The 21,435-nt window shown below is 39.1% G+C and overlaps 2 protein-coding genes across 5 annotated transcripts in view; both read right to left on the reverse strand.

Annotated features, from left to right (window-relative positions):
- Nucleotides 1-21,435, reverse strand: part of LOC114257480 (P-loop containing nucleoside triphosphate hydrolases superfamily protein) — a 60,791-nt gene that overhangs the window by 31,785 nt on the left and 7,571 nt on the right. For 2 of the 4 annotated variants that reach the window (XM_028197238.2, XM_082893598.1), the window contains exons 6-8: nt 7,593-7,683; nt 5,023-5,074; nt 857-922 (exon numbers count right to left, since the gene is read on the reverse strand). In XM_028197238.2, coding sequence (XP_028053039.2) covers nt 857-922; nt 5,023-5,074; nt 7,593-7,683 — 209 coding nt within the window. The remainder of the gene's footprint in view (nt 1-856; nt 923-5,022; nt 5,075-7,592; nt 7,684-21,435) is intronic. The other 2 variants (XM_082893599.1, XM_082893600.1) reach the window with 1 other exon arrangement.
- Nucleotides 15,991-18,350, reverse strand: LOC145801859 (uncharacterized). Its single transcript, XM_082893601.1, has 2 exons — nt 16,808-18,350; nt 15,991-16,722 (listed from the first exon to the last, which is right to left on the reverse strand). The coding sequence occupies exons 1-2, from the start codon at nt 17,486-17,488 to the stop codon at nt 16,177-16,179; spliced, it is 1,227 nt and encodes a 408-aa protein (XP_082749727.1). The 5' UTR covers nt 17,489-18,350; the 3' UTR covers nt 15,991-16,176.

Genomic DNA, 21,435 nt, shown 5'->3' on the forward strand with positions numbered 1-21,435 from the left:
ACCCTATCATACACCTTTTCTATGTCAATAAACACCATGCAAAGGTCTTTCATCTTTTCTCTATAATTTCCATCAATTGCCTGGGAAAATAGCTTCCATGGTAGATCTCTTACGCTTAACAACTCAGTTGAAGATAACAAGTAATACTTTTGTACTAGAAAATTATAATACCTGAATACATACATGACATGACTATGCATGTACACATGAATAGCTGACATGTGTGCAAATGCAAACACCTTTAACTAATTGCTATAACTTATACCTATGATATTAACATCTTCACCAGATTCTCAATGGAACTTTGAGGAATCTTCTGCTTCCAGCTGAATTTCATTAACCATGTTGTTTTGACTTGGAAACCGGTCAGCAAAAGAAACAGAAATAAAAGGTGCTGCTTAAATACAAGATGATAGTTTGTCCAAAGGATGGATAAAGATTACAAGGCAAATTGAACCCATCTCACAAAAGCAGGTAATAAATAGTTAAAACAGTATCCATGATAAGAAGGAAAAGGAAAACATGTAAAGAGCATTTGTGGAAAACAATGCGCTAATTGGCCGCAAGTAATTAATATTTATATAGAAGCATTGCCAGCATGCAAACACTCTAAAAGAATAACAATTGAAAAATGTTCCAAATCAGGATGCATGAGCAAACTTATTGATCATAAATTTTCAAATTGAATGAAGCCACTCGCACAAGGAAACCAACACATTACATTGCATCAGTAGTAGACTATGAAAACACAAGGAACAAAGAAGCATAAAAAATATTTGTAGTTCCAACAAAGAGCCAAGAATGAAAGGGCAATGATAGTTTTTCTTCCATACATCAGGCCGACTTACCAACCCACCTGCCACGGATAATGGTATAAGCATTAGTTGGACCATCAGAAGTTGTTATCTTCCCCAATATGATCCTGTGATGCATTATATGTATTAATAACCAGGATAGGCCAAAGCCATAGTGCACAGGGGAATGCTAAGTGCCCAATAGATGCATGGGGAACATGACACTGCCCACCGGAAGGAAAAAAAATAAAAAAGGAACAAGAAGAAAACAACCAGCTTCTTAAGTGCCCTAATTTTCAAATATCAGACAGCTAATAGGATGACGCCACATATTTTTTTCCCACACCCAAAAGGAGCACAAACTCAGAATGAGAAAAGTTTGCAGAATAAAAAGGAAAGGGCGGAAATTTTTAAACAGAAGTAAATTTTCATAATAGTTCAGCTGTTGCAAAGGGGAGAAATAATTAAGCCTAACTTATGAAGTGTAACATTCAAACAAAAGTTTCTGCAGCAATGCAGTCTGGTTCATAAATTTGTTCCCACAAATCTGTAACAAGAATTGGCAAGTCACAAAAGGGAAAACATTCACCAATTAGAAGGCTAGACAAATCCCATGTACAGGCCTGGCCCTGGAAGAAGGCAAGAAAGGCTGTTGCCTTGGGCCCACAGATTTTGGCCCAAAAAAGGGCCCCCAAATTATTTAGTCAACTGTAGTATTAAAAATTAAAAAAGACCCCATATAAATATGAGGACCAATGTAATGTGTTTTCATAGTCTACTACAGCTATATAGAAGAATAGAGCCAAACATAGATTGGGATCCTACAATCCATGTATATTTACGGTCAGCCAACTAATTGATAGGATGGACCACCACCTTATCCCAATCTTCCATGCAATCCCATGCAGACAGTCCAAGAGTTATGACTAAGGCAAATGCACACCCACGTGGCTTAGTTCCACAAAAGCAATGATCCAAAACTAAGATGACACCAAGTGAAGCAAACAACTATGACATCAGTCGCATGAACAAACATCACACACACGAATCAGCTTGTGTCAAAAAGCACAAATAGATGTGTCCCAAAAAAAAAGAAAAAAGAAAAAAAAAGCACAAATAGTTCCAACTCAACCAATGAGTCACAAAATGTAAGTTTAGGGTTGAGTCACAAAATGTAAGTTTAGAGAACCTCAACAATGGTACAATCCAGAAAAAAGTGAACAGGAAAAAACCTCAATGATTTTTACTTCCACCTGCCTTGTAAGGTGGCATATACGATGCCCACACAACGAATTCAATGAAAAGACAAATATAAGACCACCATGAAGCTTGTTTTGGTTCTAAGAATTTAATTGCTGAGAATATTGTTCTGTTCTCATCGTGTGGATTAGTAAAGAGTTCCATGGATCTACAATCACCTCATTAAAGAAATCTTTGATCTCCCTCTCTCTCAATAAACAAGATTTATTGAGTACAAAGGAAAGATAAGTCATACTTCCTTCACACTCCCAAAGTAGCTACTAGGGAAGCATCTTGAGATAAAAGAGAAGCTATTTTCCTCCATGTTGCAGCATTTTCTTCTCGATCTCCTTTCAACTCTCTTCTATTTCACCCTTTCTGTAAAGTCCGTGTTGAGGATTTCTTCTCCTCATACCTACTACTCTTGTGTCTCTGTAGCGATGGTTGTTAATTATCATAAAATAAAGGGACCTCGATTTAGTATGTATAGCAATGCAATAGTTTCAATTTGACAGAGAACAATTTTTTTTTCTAGCCACTTCATAGCTCTCTTCAAGATTGTGTGCTGTGGGTCCAACAATAATTGTGATACCTAAGGAACTCTAGGATTGATTCCAAAACATTCTATTTCTTCTTCTCTGCAATTTTCTGCATTTTCATTTCAAACCTCTAAAGCCAACAAGAAAAACTATCAACCTTTGTTTTACCCTTAAAATCCCATTGGACAAACTTAATCCATCCCTGTTTCAGTCCTACAACTATCACACACAAATGAGTCAAAAAAATTTAGAAAGTTGTTTTGTTGGCAACTGTTCACAACACCTAGAACAACCATAGAACTGGAGTGTCCTTGGCAGTACCTGTAAATCATCTTCAACACTTGTTGAGGAGACCACATTCCCCCATTTAACGCTTTTAAAGCCTTTGTTGTGACTGTCACTTCTGTAACTCACTGCTACCTTTCCCATTTTACTTTGTGATTGTTCTCTTTTACGCTAAGAAGCATGGACACTTCTAAGAAGGTGCATGTACATGTCCTGTCGTGTCTGTGTCTGACACTAACACTCATCAGACACTTCCCAACATGTGTCGGGCACACAACCAAATGTGTCAAAGTATTTTTTTTTTTTTTTTAAAGTTTAACCAACACACTTTGAACACTTTGGGGAGACACACAAGTTCATCACATCAGCACACATGAAACACATTATAAAATCATATATTTTGTGCATGTCCCCCACGTGTCGTCTCTTACATTTTTTTAAAATTGATTTGTCAATATGTCTATGTTGTGTCAAGTGTTTGTGCTTCTTAGCTTTTACAAATATCCCTATTGCCAGAGCAGCTTTGGCTGCTTCAAGAGCCATGTACAACTATCCAATGCATTGACTAGTTGGCTGTTGCTGTGGAAGCTCAACTGCCTGCTCTGCCAATAGCAGCGCCATTTGTTTAACTAAACACAAATTAAAACAACAGCAGCAGTGGTATCAATTATACAACCGAGTTAAGTACTAAGCAAAAAAGGAAACAAAATAGAAGCAAAAAAGAAAAATAAAACAAACAACAAAGGAAAACCCAAAAAAAAAAAAAAAAAAAAAAAAAAAAAACAAACAAACAAACAAACAAACAAACAAAAGATGAGTTCAGTCAACATTAATGGTTTAACATTGTCATTTCCATACCATGAATCCACAACACAATAACAGATTTTCACCAACTGAATGCTTAAAAATAAACATTAGATCCACCTTGTACAAATAATTTTAATATCAACAGTAGCAACCATCCAGATTATGTAAAGATCTAGCAGCTATGGTTTTTAACTCAAAAAAAAAGGAGCAAACAACACCAGCACCACCACCACTGATGCAAAGAGAAATGTGCACACCAGACAAATCATACACAAAATTATTGCACTAAGTACAACCAAAAAACAAAATTCGGTTTTTTTCCTTCAAAACAACCAAAATGCTTCCGTTTCCTAAGAAACTAAAATGAAACATTAGTGGAATACAGAAACTCCAATGTTTCCACCAAAATGCACCAAAACACACCAAGAATATTTTAAAATGCTCATTTTATTTGCATCTTTTGTCCACAAAAATAAAATAAAATAAAATAAAATTTGAGAACAAAGAAAAAGTACTAAATTTATTAGGGAATCCTACAAACTAGATAGGAGAATAAGAGAGATAGAGAACAAAAGATAAATCAAGCATGATTACATTTTTCTCATCCTGACTACTAGAATTTTGTATTTTTTAAATGTTTTTTCTTATTTAAACCTTTTGTTTATGAGCTTCTAATATTCATAGACCTCACCATGATCAATTAGTTAATTATTGAAATGTATTAGCATTTATATAGGCTTTAATTCTAGTTTCCAAACATTTGTAAAAGTTTTCATAATATTTTCTTATTTGCTTTATGTTTCCAAAACATGTTTTTTTGGGTTAATTACACCAAGACCCCCTCAACTATTAGTGAGTATCACTTAACCCCGTCATGTATGAATCTGTACATATTGAACTCCTCAACTACGAAAATTGTACAAATACACAGCTTTTGGAGGTGGTTTGGAGGGGGTGGGGTGTGAAAGTGATAACTTTTTTATAGTTGAGGGGTTCAATATGTACGGGCTCATAGATGACAGGGTTAAAGTGATACTCGCTAACCCCTTTTTTTTTCAAGCTAACCAAAAAGAGATTTTGATCCTTAGTACAATATAAACAATATTTAATCAAGCAGATTGAAGACTCAACAGATTGGTTTAAGTCATGAGCATTTTTTAAGGATCATGAGTGTACAAAACTTAAATTTGATTTGAACAATGCAAATATCATTTGCTATTAATCCATAGGACATGGTAGAAAGCAACCCATTGAATATCAAAATTGTTTCTACAAAAGGGAAATCTGTCAACATCCTAGATATCTAAGAAAGATAGTATGGCAATTGCTAAAAGAGACATCAAGGAAAGGTTCATTACTTGTTACCCGCTTCAGCGTTGAGAGTAGGACCAATATATTTCACCCGATCCCCTGGTAACAGATGATTAAACAATGTAGATGTAAAAATGAATAAAAAATATCAGTCAGACAGATGAATCAGCAATTATTTTAAATTACTAGAATCATTCATTATTACAAAAATACAAAAGCCATATACTATTTATTGATAGCAAAACCACAAAGGACAATATAAACACACTGGTACCACCATAACGAGTACACCCACCACCCAACACCGCCTTCACCTTCAAAATGAACCCTATTACCACCACAACAGCAGCCACCCCCAGTTTGACCATACCACCACCACCACCAATACTGACACTTTTTTTGGTACAAAGGGCCAAAGGGGCACCTAGGCCCTAAAAAAAAAAAAACTACAAAGTAATCACACAGCACCAACCAATATCATGCATAAGGCTCATGAGGGTGACTAATAATAGGCATATGGTTGCCAAGCTGACGTGCCCCTTTTGCAAGAAGGAAGGTCTGCATACTGGTTAGCCTTACGCCAAGTATGTTCAATCTGGCACTCCCAACCCCACTCCAGGAGATAATGATTAAAAAAATCAAGTTATAACAGGGATTAACGCCATCAGCCTACATGATAACTCTAATAGCTTCAAGAAAGAAAGTACAACCTCTACCATAACCATTATCCACTTTCACAATCACCTTAATTACCTGCACATTCCTATTTGTGCCACCTTCCCAACACTGCCATCACCACAACCAGCCATACTGCCTCCCATCCAAAAGCACCATTTCAAAGCCATTCACACTTGCATGCTTTTGACAATAATATAGCAAGAAATAAAAGCTCGCTAGTGAGCATAAATGATAGAATTCAAAAAGACTTATAAAATAAGCACCAGCTTATAAACAGAGTAACTTTGGATGCATCCAATATGAATAGAAGCTTCTGGCGATAGGAGAACAAGAAAGGAACAACAGTTTTTTTTTTTGGCATTTGGGGGGTTGAGGTAAAGGAAAGAGCGCTTGATCAACAAAGCTGGAGAGAAAAATTAAACTTCCTTAGCAGGAGAACATAATATCCTCAAGTAAAAAGATGTATGAGATCTGCATTTGACTAAAAATTGTTAATTTGGATTCATTCCACCAAATAGAGAAAGGTTGTCACTTGTAACTTACGGTACTGTGCTATTAGAAGTTTATTAAAATTTGGGTAAATTACAAATACAACCCCCTGAGGTTTGCTTAAAATATGAATTGTCCCTTGCGGTTCTGAAAATTACAAATACCCCCTTTGTCTAAAAAATTTATTTAATAGAATTAACAAAAAAAAATGAAATTCCTAACTACTCTCCTATGCAACAATAAAATTACCAGAATTGTTAATTGAAAATATATTTATGACATTATTAAAAACAGTTAATTGACTTAATGATTTATTAATAAAAGGAGTAATTTGTTATGCAATTAGAAATTTCAAAGGGCGGGATACAATTTCTAGAAATTAGGAAGCGGATCATCTATTTCTTCATTGCCCGATGGCTCGTGTATTATGGCAGTGGTTATTCAGCTTATGTGATGAGCAGTGGGTTGCTCCGCGGGACTGTATTCAGATGCTTCTTATTCGGTTTATAGGGTTTGGGAGAATCAAGAGAGCCAAAACAATGTGGACATGTATTGTTTGTGCTATTTTTTGGGCTATATGGTTGGAGAGAAATGCTAGAATCTTTGATGACAAGGAAGCAAGTGTAGAGGCTTTGTGGGATAGGGTGAATTATTTGGCGTCTTTTTGGGCCTTTGTATCCCCTCCTTTTAAAGGAGTTCCCTTGTTTTTGATCTCTAGGGATTGGGCCGATGTTTGCCTTCCCTAGGGCTATGACTTTTTTGTTTTTGTTTCACTCTTTTTCTTTCTTTCCTTGTATGAGGACTTCTTGTCCTCTTTCTCTTTTTATTTTTAATAAAATTTTGTTGTTGCTCTTTCAAAAAAAAAAATAAAAAATTCTAGAACCAAAGGGGACAATTCGTATTTTAAGCAAACCTCAAGGGGAGTGTATTTGTAATTTAGCCTCAAATTTTCATTTGACGAAGACAATAATTTGTTCCTGGTGAAGACTGAAGATAATTTGGAAAACTCTCATCATTGCAAACATCAAGCTATCATCTAGATCCTATTAGATCCCCTAACTTAAACGCGCCCTAAGCTTTGCAATTAGTAAACTAATTCAATGTACCTGGAGCATTAGATCTCCTTAATTAGATGATCCCTAGTCAGCATTAACTTTGCAATTAGTGAACTGAATCTATTTAAGATTATATGCCTTTCCTTTTGTCCATGCAGGTAGTCATTTAGTTTATTTGAGCTTTAAAGACAAATAAGCTGAAAACCTAAAAAGTTCTAACAAACATTCTAACTTTTCAAATACAATTGCTTAAAGCATGGATTTCCGATTGTAAACTAAATAAGTTGCAAATAAGTTTTGCCAGACTGGGGCCATTGCACAAACTAATTCTTTTTTATCAATAATGAATAAATATTATTAATATATATATAGAGAGAGAGAGAGAGTATAATTGCCTTTCTTTAGCGGTCGTTTGGGTTTATCTGAAGGCTCAACACTCTCCACCTTCGAAGATTCAGAGGAACTTTCAGATTCTCCAGAAACACTCTGCAACAAATATAATTTCAGACTAAGAAAATTGATTGAAGTTCAGAATTCATCACTATTGAAAATATATATGTGTGCGCGCTAACTGATTTCATGCCCCTTCCACGTATACAGTACACCTCTTTGTAGCTAATATTGTAAAACCCTATAACCTCCAAAATTAAGGGGTGGTTTGAGATGTTCTAAACAAGTGCACTTTTTGACTTTCTATAAAAAAAATGTGTAAAAAAGTAGAGAAAGTTGGTAGAAAAGTAGAGAGAAGATGTTGATAGATGTAACCCAAACAATTGTATGTATGCAAAAAAAAAGTGCACTTTTTTAGTGCATGCCAAACACCTACTAAATGTTTTTAGCAAGCTAATTGATCCAATGGTTTATAGCCATGTTCTCCAATGTTTAATAAAAAACATTACTGGCAAATATATTGCTAGAAAACATTAAATATAAGATTTTATTCTTTTTTCCCATGTATATAATAAATTAAATCAAATGTCATATACTAGACTTCCACTATAAAATTATGTGTCATTACATGAAAAGAATATAATCATCACTAGGCTCACTTTAATATTATTTCTTTTTATTGACAGCTTACTTTAAAATTAATAATTAGTTTTCCAAATCATTGCAATGTTTTAATTTAGCTTTATATAGTTTGTAAAAATTTATGTATTATTGATTGATGTTTATTGTGTTGTTGATTCATATATTACAAATGGTGAGTAGCTCATTATATAGGAGAGGGTGAGTGTAGTAGGTGAGGAGTAGGTGAGGAGTAGGTGGTGGTAGGTGATGGTAAATTCTAACAGCCCCCCGCAAACTCAAGGAGGATAGAAACTAACCAACTTGAGTTTGAAGAGAGGAACAAAATAAGAAAATACATAAAAATAAAAAAGGATAGGAGACACTGTATGGTCGTGTCAGACCATTGGTGAAGACACTGAATGGTGGTGTCATAACGTTGTAGAGGACACTGTATGGGGGTGTCATAACGGTGTAGAGGACACTGTATGGCGGTGTCAGACCGATGTAGAAGACAGTTTATGGGGTCATGTCGGACCGTTGTAGAAGACAGTTTATGGGGTCATGTCGGACCGTTGTAGCAGACAATGTGGTGACAGTTGTTGTAACAGTTTACGGAGTCTTGCTGGACCCTTGTAGAAACTAACCGGAATCAATGTCGGGACAGTTTACAGAGTCTTGTCGGACCCATAAAGGAGCTAACCGGAATCAATGTCGGGACAGTTTACAGAGTCTTGTCGGACCCTTTAAAAAGTCGCACCCTCAAAAGGTGTGCCCAAGCTGTCAAAAGGCGTGCCATCAAAAGGCGTGCCCAATTCATCAAAAGGTGTGCTGGACATGATGGCGAGGCACGTGAGCGACAGAGTGGCGTGTCGGCCGCGTCGTCAGTGTCGATATAAACCAATGCGGAGGCTGTGCTTGAGGCAGAAGCGAAGACAAAAAAACCTGGGAAAAAACTTCTGAAAAACTCTTCATTTTCTGAGAGAGATATTCGTTTTTCTGAGAGATTGCCTCTAAGAGCTGCAAATCTTGAAACACTCCACTTCCGAACATTATCAGTCTGAAATTGCTATTTCGCTGAAACACTCAGCAACCCAAAAAACATGGCCTCTTCTTCCCATTCAGCTACCCAGAATATGGCCTCTTCATCCCGTGGTCTACTCACTCTCTTTCCCGACCTCAACGAGTCAACAAGAGAGATAACTGGTGCGGAGGCCCGTGAACCTCAACCAAACACCTCTGGTTTTGCTCCGTTGAACTTTCTGATGCGGTCGGTGGAGCAAAGAATGGCAGAGCAGTCGGATGTGGAGGCCAATCAGTATACATTGAAGTCATGTGTGGAAACCATGACTGCGGTTACAAATTTGTCGAACCGGCTGCAGAGTAGGACAAATGAGGTGCAGCAGTTAAATGCCCAACTGGCTCTGCTCCAACGCATGTATAAGGATGCGCGAGCAGAGTTAAGTGTGCTAAAGGCGGAAAATAAGGAGCTGAAGCGGAAGGCCACCGTGATGTTCCGATTTGGAGGTCCACCGTATGCTGTAGTGGAGGAGCATGGAGGAGGCAACTTGCTTGGTGGTTTAGGAAGCACGGAGGCAACACCGGCAAGGACCACCCAGGACGGAGGCAAGAAGAAAAGACCGGCGGCTGAGTAGAGAAGAAAAATCCCACTGTGGGTGTGGTAGTTTTGTTTTTGTTTGTGTGGGTTTTTTTTTTTTTTTTTTTTTTTTTTTAATGTAAAAGTGTGATCGGGGTTGATCCCCTGATATGAATAAAATGACAAGGTTGTGGAATGTTGTTGGTGTTATTTTGTGGTGTTGTTTTGTTTAATAAGAAAAATAAAATAAAAGAAAATAATGGATAAAGAAAATAGAGAAAAATATTTGTGGATGAAATAAATTAAGAGAAAGGAGAGATATGATTAAAGTGGGTTTGAAAGTGGGAAAAGATGAGAGAGAGGGAGATAGAGGGGGTGCATGATGATGATGTTGGGTCCATGGAGAGAGAGAGAGAGGGATGTCCAAGAAGCTTGTGCTTTTGATAGTTACACATTACCCAAGCTGTATGTGAAGATGCATGTTACTGTCTTACACTTCTGCAGGCTTGGTATTCTTTGTGGGGCACTTGCAACACGTGACATTGAAAATTGTATTCGAAAATGATGACATCTCCAACATGAAACGTCTTGGAAGCAGCCCAGGCCTTGTAATCAATATTCCCAATGATGGTTCAACCAGCGGAGTCCCCAACCTTGTACACTGCTGCCATTGAAACCTTCAAGCCAGCAAACATGGCTACCAACAACAGAGCCACAGCTCTACACCCCACACCCAAATCCATGGCTAAGAGAGAGAGAGCAAATCGGGAAAAAAAACAGCAGTGACGAGCAGAAAAGCAGCGCCAGAAACGCCAACGACGACGAGGAGTAAGAGTACAACCACGGATATGTGAGAGGCGAGGTGAACGGCGATAGAGGCTAGACGATGATGCGGGTGCCGCCGCCGACATAGCGGAGGAGGGGTGTAAGAAAATGTTGAAGAAGTCAAGGTATGTGTAGAAAATAAGCGGAATAGGTTGAGGTCCGGCGGGCGGCCAAGGCGAGGTTGCCGCCCGCCGGTGAAGCGAGAAATACTAAGGTCTTAACCTTGCTCTGATACCATGTAAAAATTTATGTATTATTGATTGATGTTTATTGTGTTGTTGATTCATATATTACAAATGGTGAGTAGCTCATTATATAGGAGAGGGTGAGTGTAGTAGGTGAGGAGTAGGTGAGGAGTAGGTGGTGGTAGGTGATGGTAAATTCTAACATAGTTCTTTTCTTTTCTTTTCTCCTTTTAAGAGGACTCCTTGTCCTGGCTTTGTACTTTTTCATCTTTTTTAATAAAATTCCTTTTTGTTGTTGATCCAAAAAAAAAAAGTGAGTTCCTACGTTTGTCTTTAAAATGAAAACTTACACAATGAGGAGAGGAGTGCTTTTAGCTCCAAATTAGCTTGGAATGAGATGTATAAATGAACATATAACAAATTTAAGAAGTACAAAGTCATGGTGAAATTAAACAATTATAAACAATGTCTCTACCATGTTTCGAATTATTAGAAGGTTACTGTGGGTATCTATACTATACTTGGCATGTGGCAAGCCCAGCGGGCGTCACGTCAGCACCACTACACACCCACGTGGCAGACCCCTGAGGCACCACGATGAGTATGTCATCACCATCATGCATCGACGTGGCAGACCCCTGAGGCACGACGATGAGTCGAGATTGTATGCCTAGCCTAAACGGGGGTATGCACATCACCAAGAATGAAACTAGGCCACATGGAGCTAGCTCACTTAGAGCTCTTCATGGCCCTTCATAACTTAAGAAATGTATTCTCTACCCACTCACCCAACTCCATGGCAACACAGCCAAACCCTTGGCTCACCCATGCATTCACCCTCTTGGCTGCCTAGGTCGGGAGCAGGACCTAGGCACTCCCGCTTGGGATCATTGGAGGATTCTGGATTGGAGGCTAAGACCTCGGGATCGTCAAGGTCATGTAGCTATCTCTCTGCAGTGATAGCTCGCCCTTTGACCTGGCTTAAAAAAAGAGACATTGACTTTACACTTACATCTGATACACATATGATACGCCTCTCAAGATATCACACCTACCCTTGTAGTTCCTATGATACAACCTCCCCGAGGACCTGAATCATAGGACACAGCTAGTAGGGCTGATATCACCCTCCTGTCGAGTTGAGAAGAACTTGCCACCTGTCTTGAGGTTGCTTGGGCTCCAATACTCCTGGAGTCTATATAACACATCATAAGTGCAACCACAAACACATAGCAAGAGCAACAAGAATCACATAACATACATTAAGTGTTCAAGGTCTCTCACTGCCACATCTTCCCTCTCTAAGCTTGCCTTGGTCTTCTACTCCTCTACCTCCAGTGATCTTAAGTCATTGAAGTGCCTACCATCTTCCCAGAGGTCAACGACCGATCGCCTCTAATCTCTGAGTTTCGATGGATCATCCACCTCCAAAGGGGGAGAAGCTAGAATAGTTGTTACTTCCCCAAACCTCACCGAAGTCAATTTGTCATATAAACTGGATTTTCGATGCTCTAACAATGAGGCAGAGTATGAAGCCCTAATACTGGGGCTTTTGGCGTCACTCCATCTAGGAGTAAGTCTCTTATGTATCAAAGGCGACTCTAATCTGGTGGTCAAGCAAACCAATGGAGACTATGCTATCAAAGAGCCCCCTTTGGCTTCATATAGAACCATCGTCCAAAGGTTGACAGACAAATTCGACACGATAAGGATAGAACACGCTCCTCGCTCCAACAATCGACACCCGGACGCCCTTGCCACCTTGGCCTCAAAGGTGGAATTCTCAGAAGAATCGACCAAGATAGAAGTCCTGAAACGCTCTGTGCCATGCTCAGTAACAACTATCTTCCCTGAAAAAGAACCCACCGATTGGAGAGCCCCAATCATCGATAAGCTCCGTGCCCCCTCAGGTAAACTACCTTTGAGTGAGACCAAACACTTCACAATTTACCAAGGAGTCCTCACTATAGAGGGCCCAGTGGTTTATTGGCAAGATGTATCGACCTTATCAAAGCCAAGTCCAAGCTAGAAGGGGTGCACAACCGCTCCTGTGGGACACGAGATGTAAGCCTCTACAGGAGGCTACCACGACAAGGATATTATTGGCCTACCATGGCCAAGGAAGCGAATGACCTTCAAGGGAAGTGCACCAAATGTTAGGAATTCCCTCTAAAGGCTGAATGCAACTTTACAGAAATCACCTCCGACTGGCGTCAAGTATACATAGATTACCTCAAAGAAGAATCATTGCCACCGGACCGCTCTGTAGCCGCAATAATCAGGAAGTGAGCTCCGAAATTCTTTTTGCAAGGAGAGCAACTTTTTAGGCATGGCTTCAATGGAAAGCCATTACGTTGCATATCAGGAGCCGAAATCCTTAAAGTTTTGGAACTTACTCACGGATCGGAGCACCAAGGTGGAGCGAAGTTATTTCAACACCTTTTACATATGGGGTATTATTGGCCTACCGTGGAAGTAGACGCAAAAGTGTACGCCAAACGCTGCAAACTTTGCTAACTCCATGGAAATCTCATTTATGCACCCACCACTGATCTACATAGTTCGAGCCCACCATGGCCTTTCCACACGTGGGCTATGGATCTTATTGGCCCTATTTCTCCGCCATTAAGAGGACACATATGGATTGTAACAGCTACAGAGATCTATACTAAATGGGTAGAAGCCATCCCTCTAAAAAAGGTAACAGGAGTTGCTATCTCCAACTTCATCCGAGAATTCATCATATGTCGTTTCAACATACCTAAAGTAATCCTTTCAGACAATGGGACCCCTTTTGTCAACCGCCAAGTCGGACAACTCCTTGTCTCTTACGACATCACACACCATAAACCAACGCCTTACTATCCCCAAGGGAATGGGCAAGCAGAGGCAACCAACAAAACACTCCTTAGAATCCTTTCACGGACTCTCAAGGATTATCAAAGGGGTTGGGCGCACGTACTCCCAATGGCACTCTGGGCCTAAAGAACATCCAATAGACAGCCAACTCAAATAACCCCATTCTCATTGGTATACGGCACGGAAGCGGTTCTTCCAGTGGAAATTGCCGTACCCTCAGCTCGCATGGTCCTCCGAAGTGAACTTACTCCAGACTCCAGATCCTCTGAATTGGAGATCCTTGATGAAAGAAGGGATAAGGCCCTGACTAACCGCAAAGTTTACCAAAGTCGCATAGCTCGAGCCTATGATACCTTGGTGCGCCCCAGACAATTCCAAGAAGGTGACTTGGTACTTCGTGCTGCACCTCATGTCATGAGGGGAACCTCTACCCACAAGTTCACTCCCAAGTGGCAAGGACCTTACATAGTAAGAGAGGCCAACGAGAATGGTTATTATAGAATTTCTGAACCAAACTTGCAAACTCTCTTGAGCCCTATCAATGCCAAATGGCTAAAGGCCTATTTTCCTTAGGATGAAAGTGAGGAATCACCCCTGAGAAGTTTACTCTTACTGATGTAATGGCAATGTAAGACATCAGCTTATGCTTATGATAAATACTCTTACTGATGTAATGGCAATGTAAGACGTCAGCTTATGCTTATGATAAATAAACAATCATTTGCTATCTCCATTCTCATTACGCTTTGTGTAACTACCAATAAATCATCAATCTAAAAACAAAAAAAAAACAAAAAAAAAGGAAGAGAGAAAGCAATAATAATAAAAATATATACAATCTATGAAGCACGGATACTTCAAAAAGGGTGACGTATCCGTATCGGATACTTATCGGATACCGATACTCCTCAGATACTCGCGGATACGTATCGGATACTTCTTAATTAATTTTTTATTAATTTTGAAGTATCGGATACTTAATTTTGAAGTATTGGATACTCGAAGTTACATATTACTTATAATATTTTGTTTAGTTCTTTGATAAGAGGAATATAGTGAGAGTTAAAGTAATAGAATTTGTCAAATTGATGTATCCTTATTGTCTCTCTCACTTCTCTCTCGCTTTCTCACTCTCTCACGTTTCTTCTCTCTGCTCTCATTCTTTTTTTGGTGTTGGCATGTAAGGATAATGTTTTATTTGCATTTGCTTTTGCTTTTAGTTTTGGATGTTTTATGAATGTTTGAGCACTTTTAGGTTAATAGGAATCCTTCTCTTTATTTGTTAATTTACTTTAAGTTTTATTTTTATGCATATTACATTATTAAAATTATAATTTTTTTTTTTACGAATGTATCCCCACTATACCCGTATCATACTTTTTCAAATTTTGACATATCGCCATATCCATATCCCCATATCACCATATCCGTATCCGTGCTTCCTATGCTATCATTGATGACTTAAAAAAGTATATTTGCTGAAATTTTTATTTAAGAATGGTTTTTTGACTTTAGCTAAGGTCTTGTGATATTCACTGATGAAAGGGAACAAGTTGAAGCTATTGACCTTGAAGACTCTTAGTTTTATAGGAATCTTTCTTCTTTATCAAGTTGTCTTTTGCTTTAAGTTTTATTTTTATGCATACTGCATTACTAAAAATTGTTAAAATAATATTTTTTACAAACGTATCCTAGTTTTTCAAATTTTGTCGTATCGCCGTATCCGTATCGTATCGTATCCCGTATCTGTATCCGTGCTTCCTAGTATACAATACTTGGGGTTTTAGCTCAACCAGTACAAGAAATTCTTTAGCTTGCCTAACTTGGACCTATCTGGCTATCTAAGTCAAAAGCCTTATCTTCCACACTAACAAGTTGAGCCTCTACCACGGCTCTCCTTTCTCTCAAACTCAATATCGCCAAGTCCACATCCGCCAGTACCTTGGTCGCCCGCTCTAACTCTACCATAGCCTTTTCCCTAGAAGATGCTGATTCCATCAAAGCCATGTCCATTTTCGTTAGCTCAACCTTGAGATGACGATTCTTTACTTGCACCTCCATGCGAGACAAACTCTCTCTCAGCCAGCTCACCTCAAACTCATGCTGCTGAAACTCAGCCACAGCAGCTTAAAATGATTGAAACGCATCAATAGAAGTCTCCAGAGTAAGACCATGCAACCCGCTAAGCATATCGCAGAACGCCTCTAACAAATATCGTCGTAAGAACATAGCCTCCAAACGCATGAAAGTGCTCGGCCTACGATAAAAAATAAAGCTTAGTCTAGGCAAATACTCATCTCGCACTCCAGCAAATAGTACCTTGGGATCAAGGACCCGCTCCTTGCCATCAAGACGGGCCACGGTAAACTTGCCATCCAAGAAAGGTAAACTGGCTCGACCGTCACAGCCAATGCCAGGAGCAATAGTATCATCACGGACACAACTACCACTCTCACCAAATGGCAAACCAATAGCAACTCCCAACGAAGCAGGCAAAGTACCAGGCTAAACATCTATCAAAGGAAGGCTAGCCTGAGCACCAACTGAAGACACAACTGAAGGCACACCAAGACGACCATCAACTGATGAAAAACCGCTACTCTCACCAAATAAAGATATGGGAGGGACTCCACCAGAAGGCAGGCGAGACTGAACATCAGGCAAAGGCAACCGACCAATCGGATCATCAACATCGAACTCCCCAAGCCTGGCTGGCTGTGCCACCGGATGCCCTAACTGCAACAGAGAAGGCGCAAAAGTCACTTTACTCTCACCACATGGTGCAACAACCTCAAATCTCACCCTATCAAGCGGAACATTTGCCTGCTCGAATGTAACCCTAACAACATCATCATCCCTTGCATTCAAATTGGCCTCTAAGCTATTCCCATCATCACCCTCGCCTTCGGAATCACTAAAACCATTAGCATTACTTCGTCTCTGCAACTGCCGACGCGGAAGCAAATCATTAGCAGAGTTCTCCTCCTCAGAAGGCACGCTCGCCGCCCTAGGTGCCGCAGAAACATCATGATGGATAGCTGACCTTTGTACCTGAAGAAATAAAGCGCCCAACTTAGAAGCACATAAACGAAACATAACAAGGAAGAAAATCACGAAAAACAAAATACAAGCTAACCTTCATTCTCTGGGAAGGCTTCTTCCTAGGCTGGCTCAGGCGTCGTTTAGTTGTTCCAACTTCCCCTCGAAAACCGTCTGTACCAACCACCCTCGCCTGACTCAACACATCAGAGAGTAACTCTAAACGTGCAAATCGAGACAACTCACCCCTAGCCAATTCGGTCTGGCCCATTACGCGCGGTTGACACAGTTCGTTATCTGATGGAATGCATATAAACTCTAAGTCCCCAATATCACCCCCGAGAAGCTCTTGAAAAACGGCAAAAGTCTCCCTCCAATAATGTCGCCAACCAATTGTCACCCCACCTACATGATCAGCCCTTGTCCGAATAAACTTGCCACACTTCTGGAGCCTCAGAAGATGAGCATGATAGAAAAACTGCTCAAAAGTATCAGCTATAGGAAGGACTACGCCATGACTAGGGACCCCTTGATCAAATCCAAATTGACGAGCCACTCTCGCCAGATTATAGGATATAGAGCCATAAGCTCCTTCCACAAAATAAGGCAAGGAACGCGATAAGAAGCTACAAGCCGTCATTGTCTCAGCACAACTCAGTCGACCATCAAAAACCACCTCAGAATCTCTTGCGTCATACATCCGAAACGGAACCACCCCGACTACAGGTGGAACATACGAACGAGCTATAAACTCACTCTCATTATCAAAAATATCCATCAACGGCCCCCGAATGCGTGCCCCATACCAGTGTTTTTAAAAGCTCAAGGCGCACTAAGGCGCTGAAGGTCTCTCGGGGCCTAGGCGCAAGGTGCAAAGCGAGACGCGGGCTTTATTGAAGTAAGGCGCACAGTCTTCGTAAAAAATAGAAAAATTAACATAGACTAATCATTCATAGTACTAAGATAATTTTTTTAAAAATAAAAAGTAATCAAGATTCAAGACAAAATATAGAATAATTCTCAAAGCCATGAAAGTGCATATTACATAACATTTCAATTTTCAAAGATAAAATAATCCACATTCAATAAAATAAAAATAAAAATAAAAATAAAAACATAAACACTAGCATAGTGTATTAATTAATAAATGGAAAATAATTTCAGTATAATGTAAATGTGATTAATTGTGTAATGTAATGGAAAATAATGTGTAATGGAAAATTACACATTAACATAGTGTATTAATTAATGGAAAATTAATTAATACAATGTAATGGAAAATAATGTAATGGAAAATTACACTCCGTGTAATGTAATGTAATGTGTCAATTTAGAAAATAATGTAATGTAAAAAAAACAGAGACCAATAGCAGTGTGTTAATTAATTATTTGTAAAAAAAAAAAATTATTTTGTATTTCTTTAACAGAGACCAATTTATTTTGTATTTCTTTTACAAAAAATTTATTTTGTAAAAAAACAGAGACCAATAACAGAGACCAATTTAGTGTATTTTTTTAGTTAATCAATTAATAAGATAAGTCTTATTTTGTATTTCTATTTATTTATTTATTTATTTATTTATTGTTTTTAACAGAGACTCAAAGGCATAAATAATTGAGAAAAAAAAAAAAAACAGAGCAGAGCAAAGCAGAGCAGAGCAGACGATCAGATCAGACGAAGAAGAGAGAAGAAGAAGGAGAGAAGAAGAAGAAAAAATAAAATAAAATGACCATCAGATCAGACGATCGAAGTCGAAGGAGAGAGAGAGAGAGACGATCGAAGTCGAAGAAGCCAGTCGAAGAAGGCAGAAGGGGAGAGAGAGAGAGAGAGAGTCGAAGTCGAAGACACACCTGGAAGTTGAAATCGAAGTCGAAGTCGTAGCCCAGTCCAAGTCGAAATCAAATCGAAGTCGAGAGATGAAGAGACGACATAGATTAGGGCTTTCGTTTCAGTCGTATTGGGTTTGTAGTGTATATAAGTTGTAATCCTCTGTGGTTAGAGCCATTCCGAACACACACCACAGCCGTTAGATCAAAGACTAGGGCGTAAACATCAGTCGCGCCTAGGCGCGAGCCTTGCGCCTCTCTCGCATGCTTCAAGTCGCGACTAAGGCGTGCAACTTCTTCAATACGCCTTGCCTGGGACCAGTTCAGGTGCACAAGCTGCGCCTCGATGCGCCTTGCACCTAGGCGCGCTTTTAACAACACTGCCCCATACCACCTAGTAGCTCGGCGCTCTCGCCCTTCTCCAGGCTCAAAATTCGTCGGTCTAAGAGCCAGCCTAGGAAACCGTTCATACAAGAACATCTGCAGGAAGGAAGTTGATACATAACTAATAACATCATACCGACCCTTCGACTTCTCTGCTCCAACTTGATACATATCAAGCCGTCTGTATAGAGTCCCCAAAAACAGTGGCCCAAGTGCAACCGAAAGACCAACCGCAAGATAAGCAGCAATATCAAACACAGACGGGTCTACTCCATCCTTGGGTGCTCCCTCGAAGATATACCAACTCAACAAATATGCAAGGAAAGCAGCAAGGTAGGTGGGACTATGCTTATACTTTTCATATCCAAACCCATTTACCCCATTTTCCCCTATCTCGATTCCTTTTGTCGGAAATGGATTCAAATCTCGATACCAATACTGTAGCCATCCCCCAGAGGTATTCTTACAATGCTCCCGACGTTGCGGCCCAAGATACACTCCTCCTTTATCATAGCCGCTCAATAAGAATCCTACCTCTGAAACTGAGGTTTTCAGAATCGATACAATCTTTAGATGACTCAGAACAGATGTATTAGCAAGTGGATCTGCAACACCAAGTAGAGGCAAACCAGTCAATGCGCAGACATCCTCCAATGTAGGTGTCAATTCCCCCCACCGAGTAACAAAGGTGTGAGAACTAGAACTCCAACGGGAAAATGCCAACACAACCATGATGGCTCCCTTCTCACATTTAACCCCATACTTGCCACTATAGCACCATACACACCTGCTTTCTTTAAAACCTCTTTAAAAGAAGGATCAGTCAACACTTCCTCCGCCCAGGCATCGAAACCCCCACCACTTTTAGTAAAAGCATAACTGTCATGAGCTGGGAATGCATATGGGTAGAGGCCGCGCTCTATGTGTAACCGCATAATAGATTCGGGAGCTATCATCCCCTCCGCCCCTTCTTCTGCCTCGGGTACCCCCAACAAAACCTGAGATGGATTAACAGTCCTCTTATCCTCTAACTGTTGCCAGAATCTATCCCTGACTCCAAAATAAGGAGCACGGAACCAGTGCTCGACAGAAGGCATCTCAGCAGCCTCTTCCCCACTTGCTTTGCCTGGTAACTTTTTGGCCACTTTCTTCGACGAACATACAACGGCTTTCCGCTTCATTCTGAGCAAACAATTTCTAGCTGCATCACCCCAAATTGCAACAAGTAAGTTTGTATTAATGAATCATACTTGTACTTAAAAAAAAAATTAATTAATTAATTATTTAATTAATTAATCAAATAAGAAAATAAAAATATATATATATATATTTTTTTTTTCTTAATAAATAAGAATGAATCTTCCAATTTTTAGCTCTTCCACTTTACTTCAAGTCCCTCAAACCAGCTCTCTGATTTCATTGGCTCACCAATATGAATAGAGTTACTCTCCTTAATGGGTTCTCCTAATTCTTGGCTCACCGTGTGATGCTAACTAGACTTTCAACTTTACAACTCCAATATGTTATTAATTTTTGTTAGTGCTCTCTAAACTTACAACTCTCACCTCACCAATTTTATAATTTCATAGCTCTCCTATTATGTTTAGAGCTGGTTCCCAATTCTCATGAATTTTTCTAAGTGTTAAAGTTAGAGCCAAATGTGCTAGCTCACCAATTTCATAGCTCACCAATATTTTATTATTATTTTCTTAGCTCACCAATTTTATAGCTCTCCTATTCTGTTTAGAGCTGGTTCCCAATTCTCATGAATTTTCCTGAGTGTTGAAGTTAGAGCCATATGTGCTAGCTCACCAATTTTATAGCTCTCCTATTATGTTTAGAGCTTATGAATTTTCCTAAGTGTTGAAGTTAGAGTCATATGTGATAGCTCACCAATTTCACAGCTCTCAATGTCTTAGCTCACCAATTTCTTAGCTCACAAATATTTTATTATTATTTCATGTCTCACCAATATTTTATTATTTTTTTCTTAGCTCACCAATTTTATAACTCTCATGTTATGTTTAGAGCTCGTTCCCAATCCTCATGAATTTTCCTAAGTGTTGAAGTTAGAGCCATATGTGATAGCTCACCAATTTCATAGTTCGCCATGTCATAGCTTACCAATTTTCTTAGCCCACTAATATTTTATTATTTTTTGTTAGAGTTCTCCAATTTCATAACTCTCCATGGGTTAGCTCACCATTCTCATAGATCACTAATATTTTATTATTATTCTCTTAGCTCACCAATTTCATGGCTCACCAAATTTTTATTAATTTTTTGTTAGAGTTCTCCAATTTCATAACTTTCCATGGGTTAGCTCACCATTCTCATAGATCATTAATATTTTATTATTATTTTCTTAGCTCACCAATTTCATGGCTCACCAATATTTTATTAATTTTTGTTAGAGTTCTCAAATTTCATAACTCTCCATGGGTTAGCTCACCATTCTCATAGATTACTAATATTTTATTATTATTTTCTTAGCTCACCAATTTCATGGCTCAC

Source organism: Camellia sinensis, chromosome 11, assembly GCF_055761805.1.
Source record: "Camellia sinensis isolate YWXY chromosome 11, ASM5576180v1, whole genome shotgun sequence".
Classification (NCBI taxonomy): domain Eukaryota; kingdom Viridiplantae; phylum Streptophyta; class Magnoliopsida; order Ericales; family Theaceae; genus Camellia; species Camellia sinensis.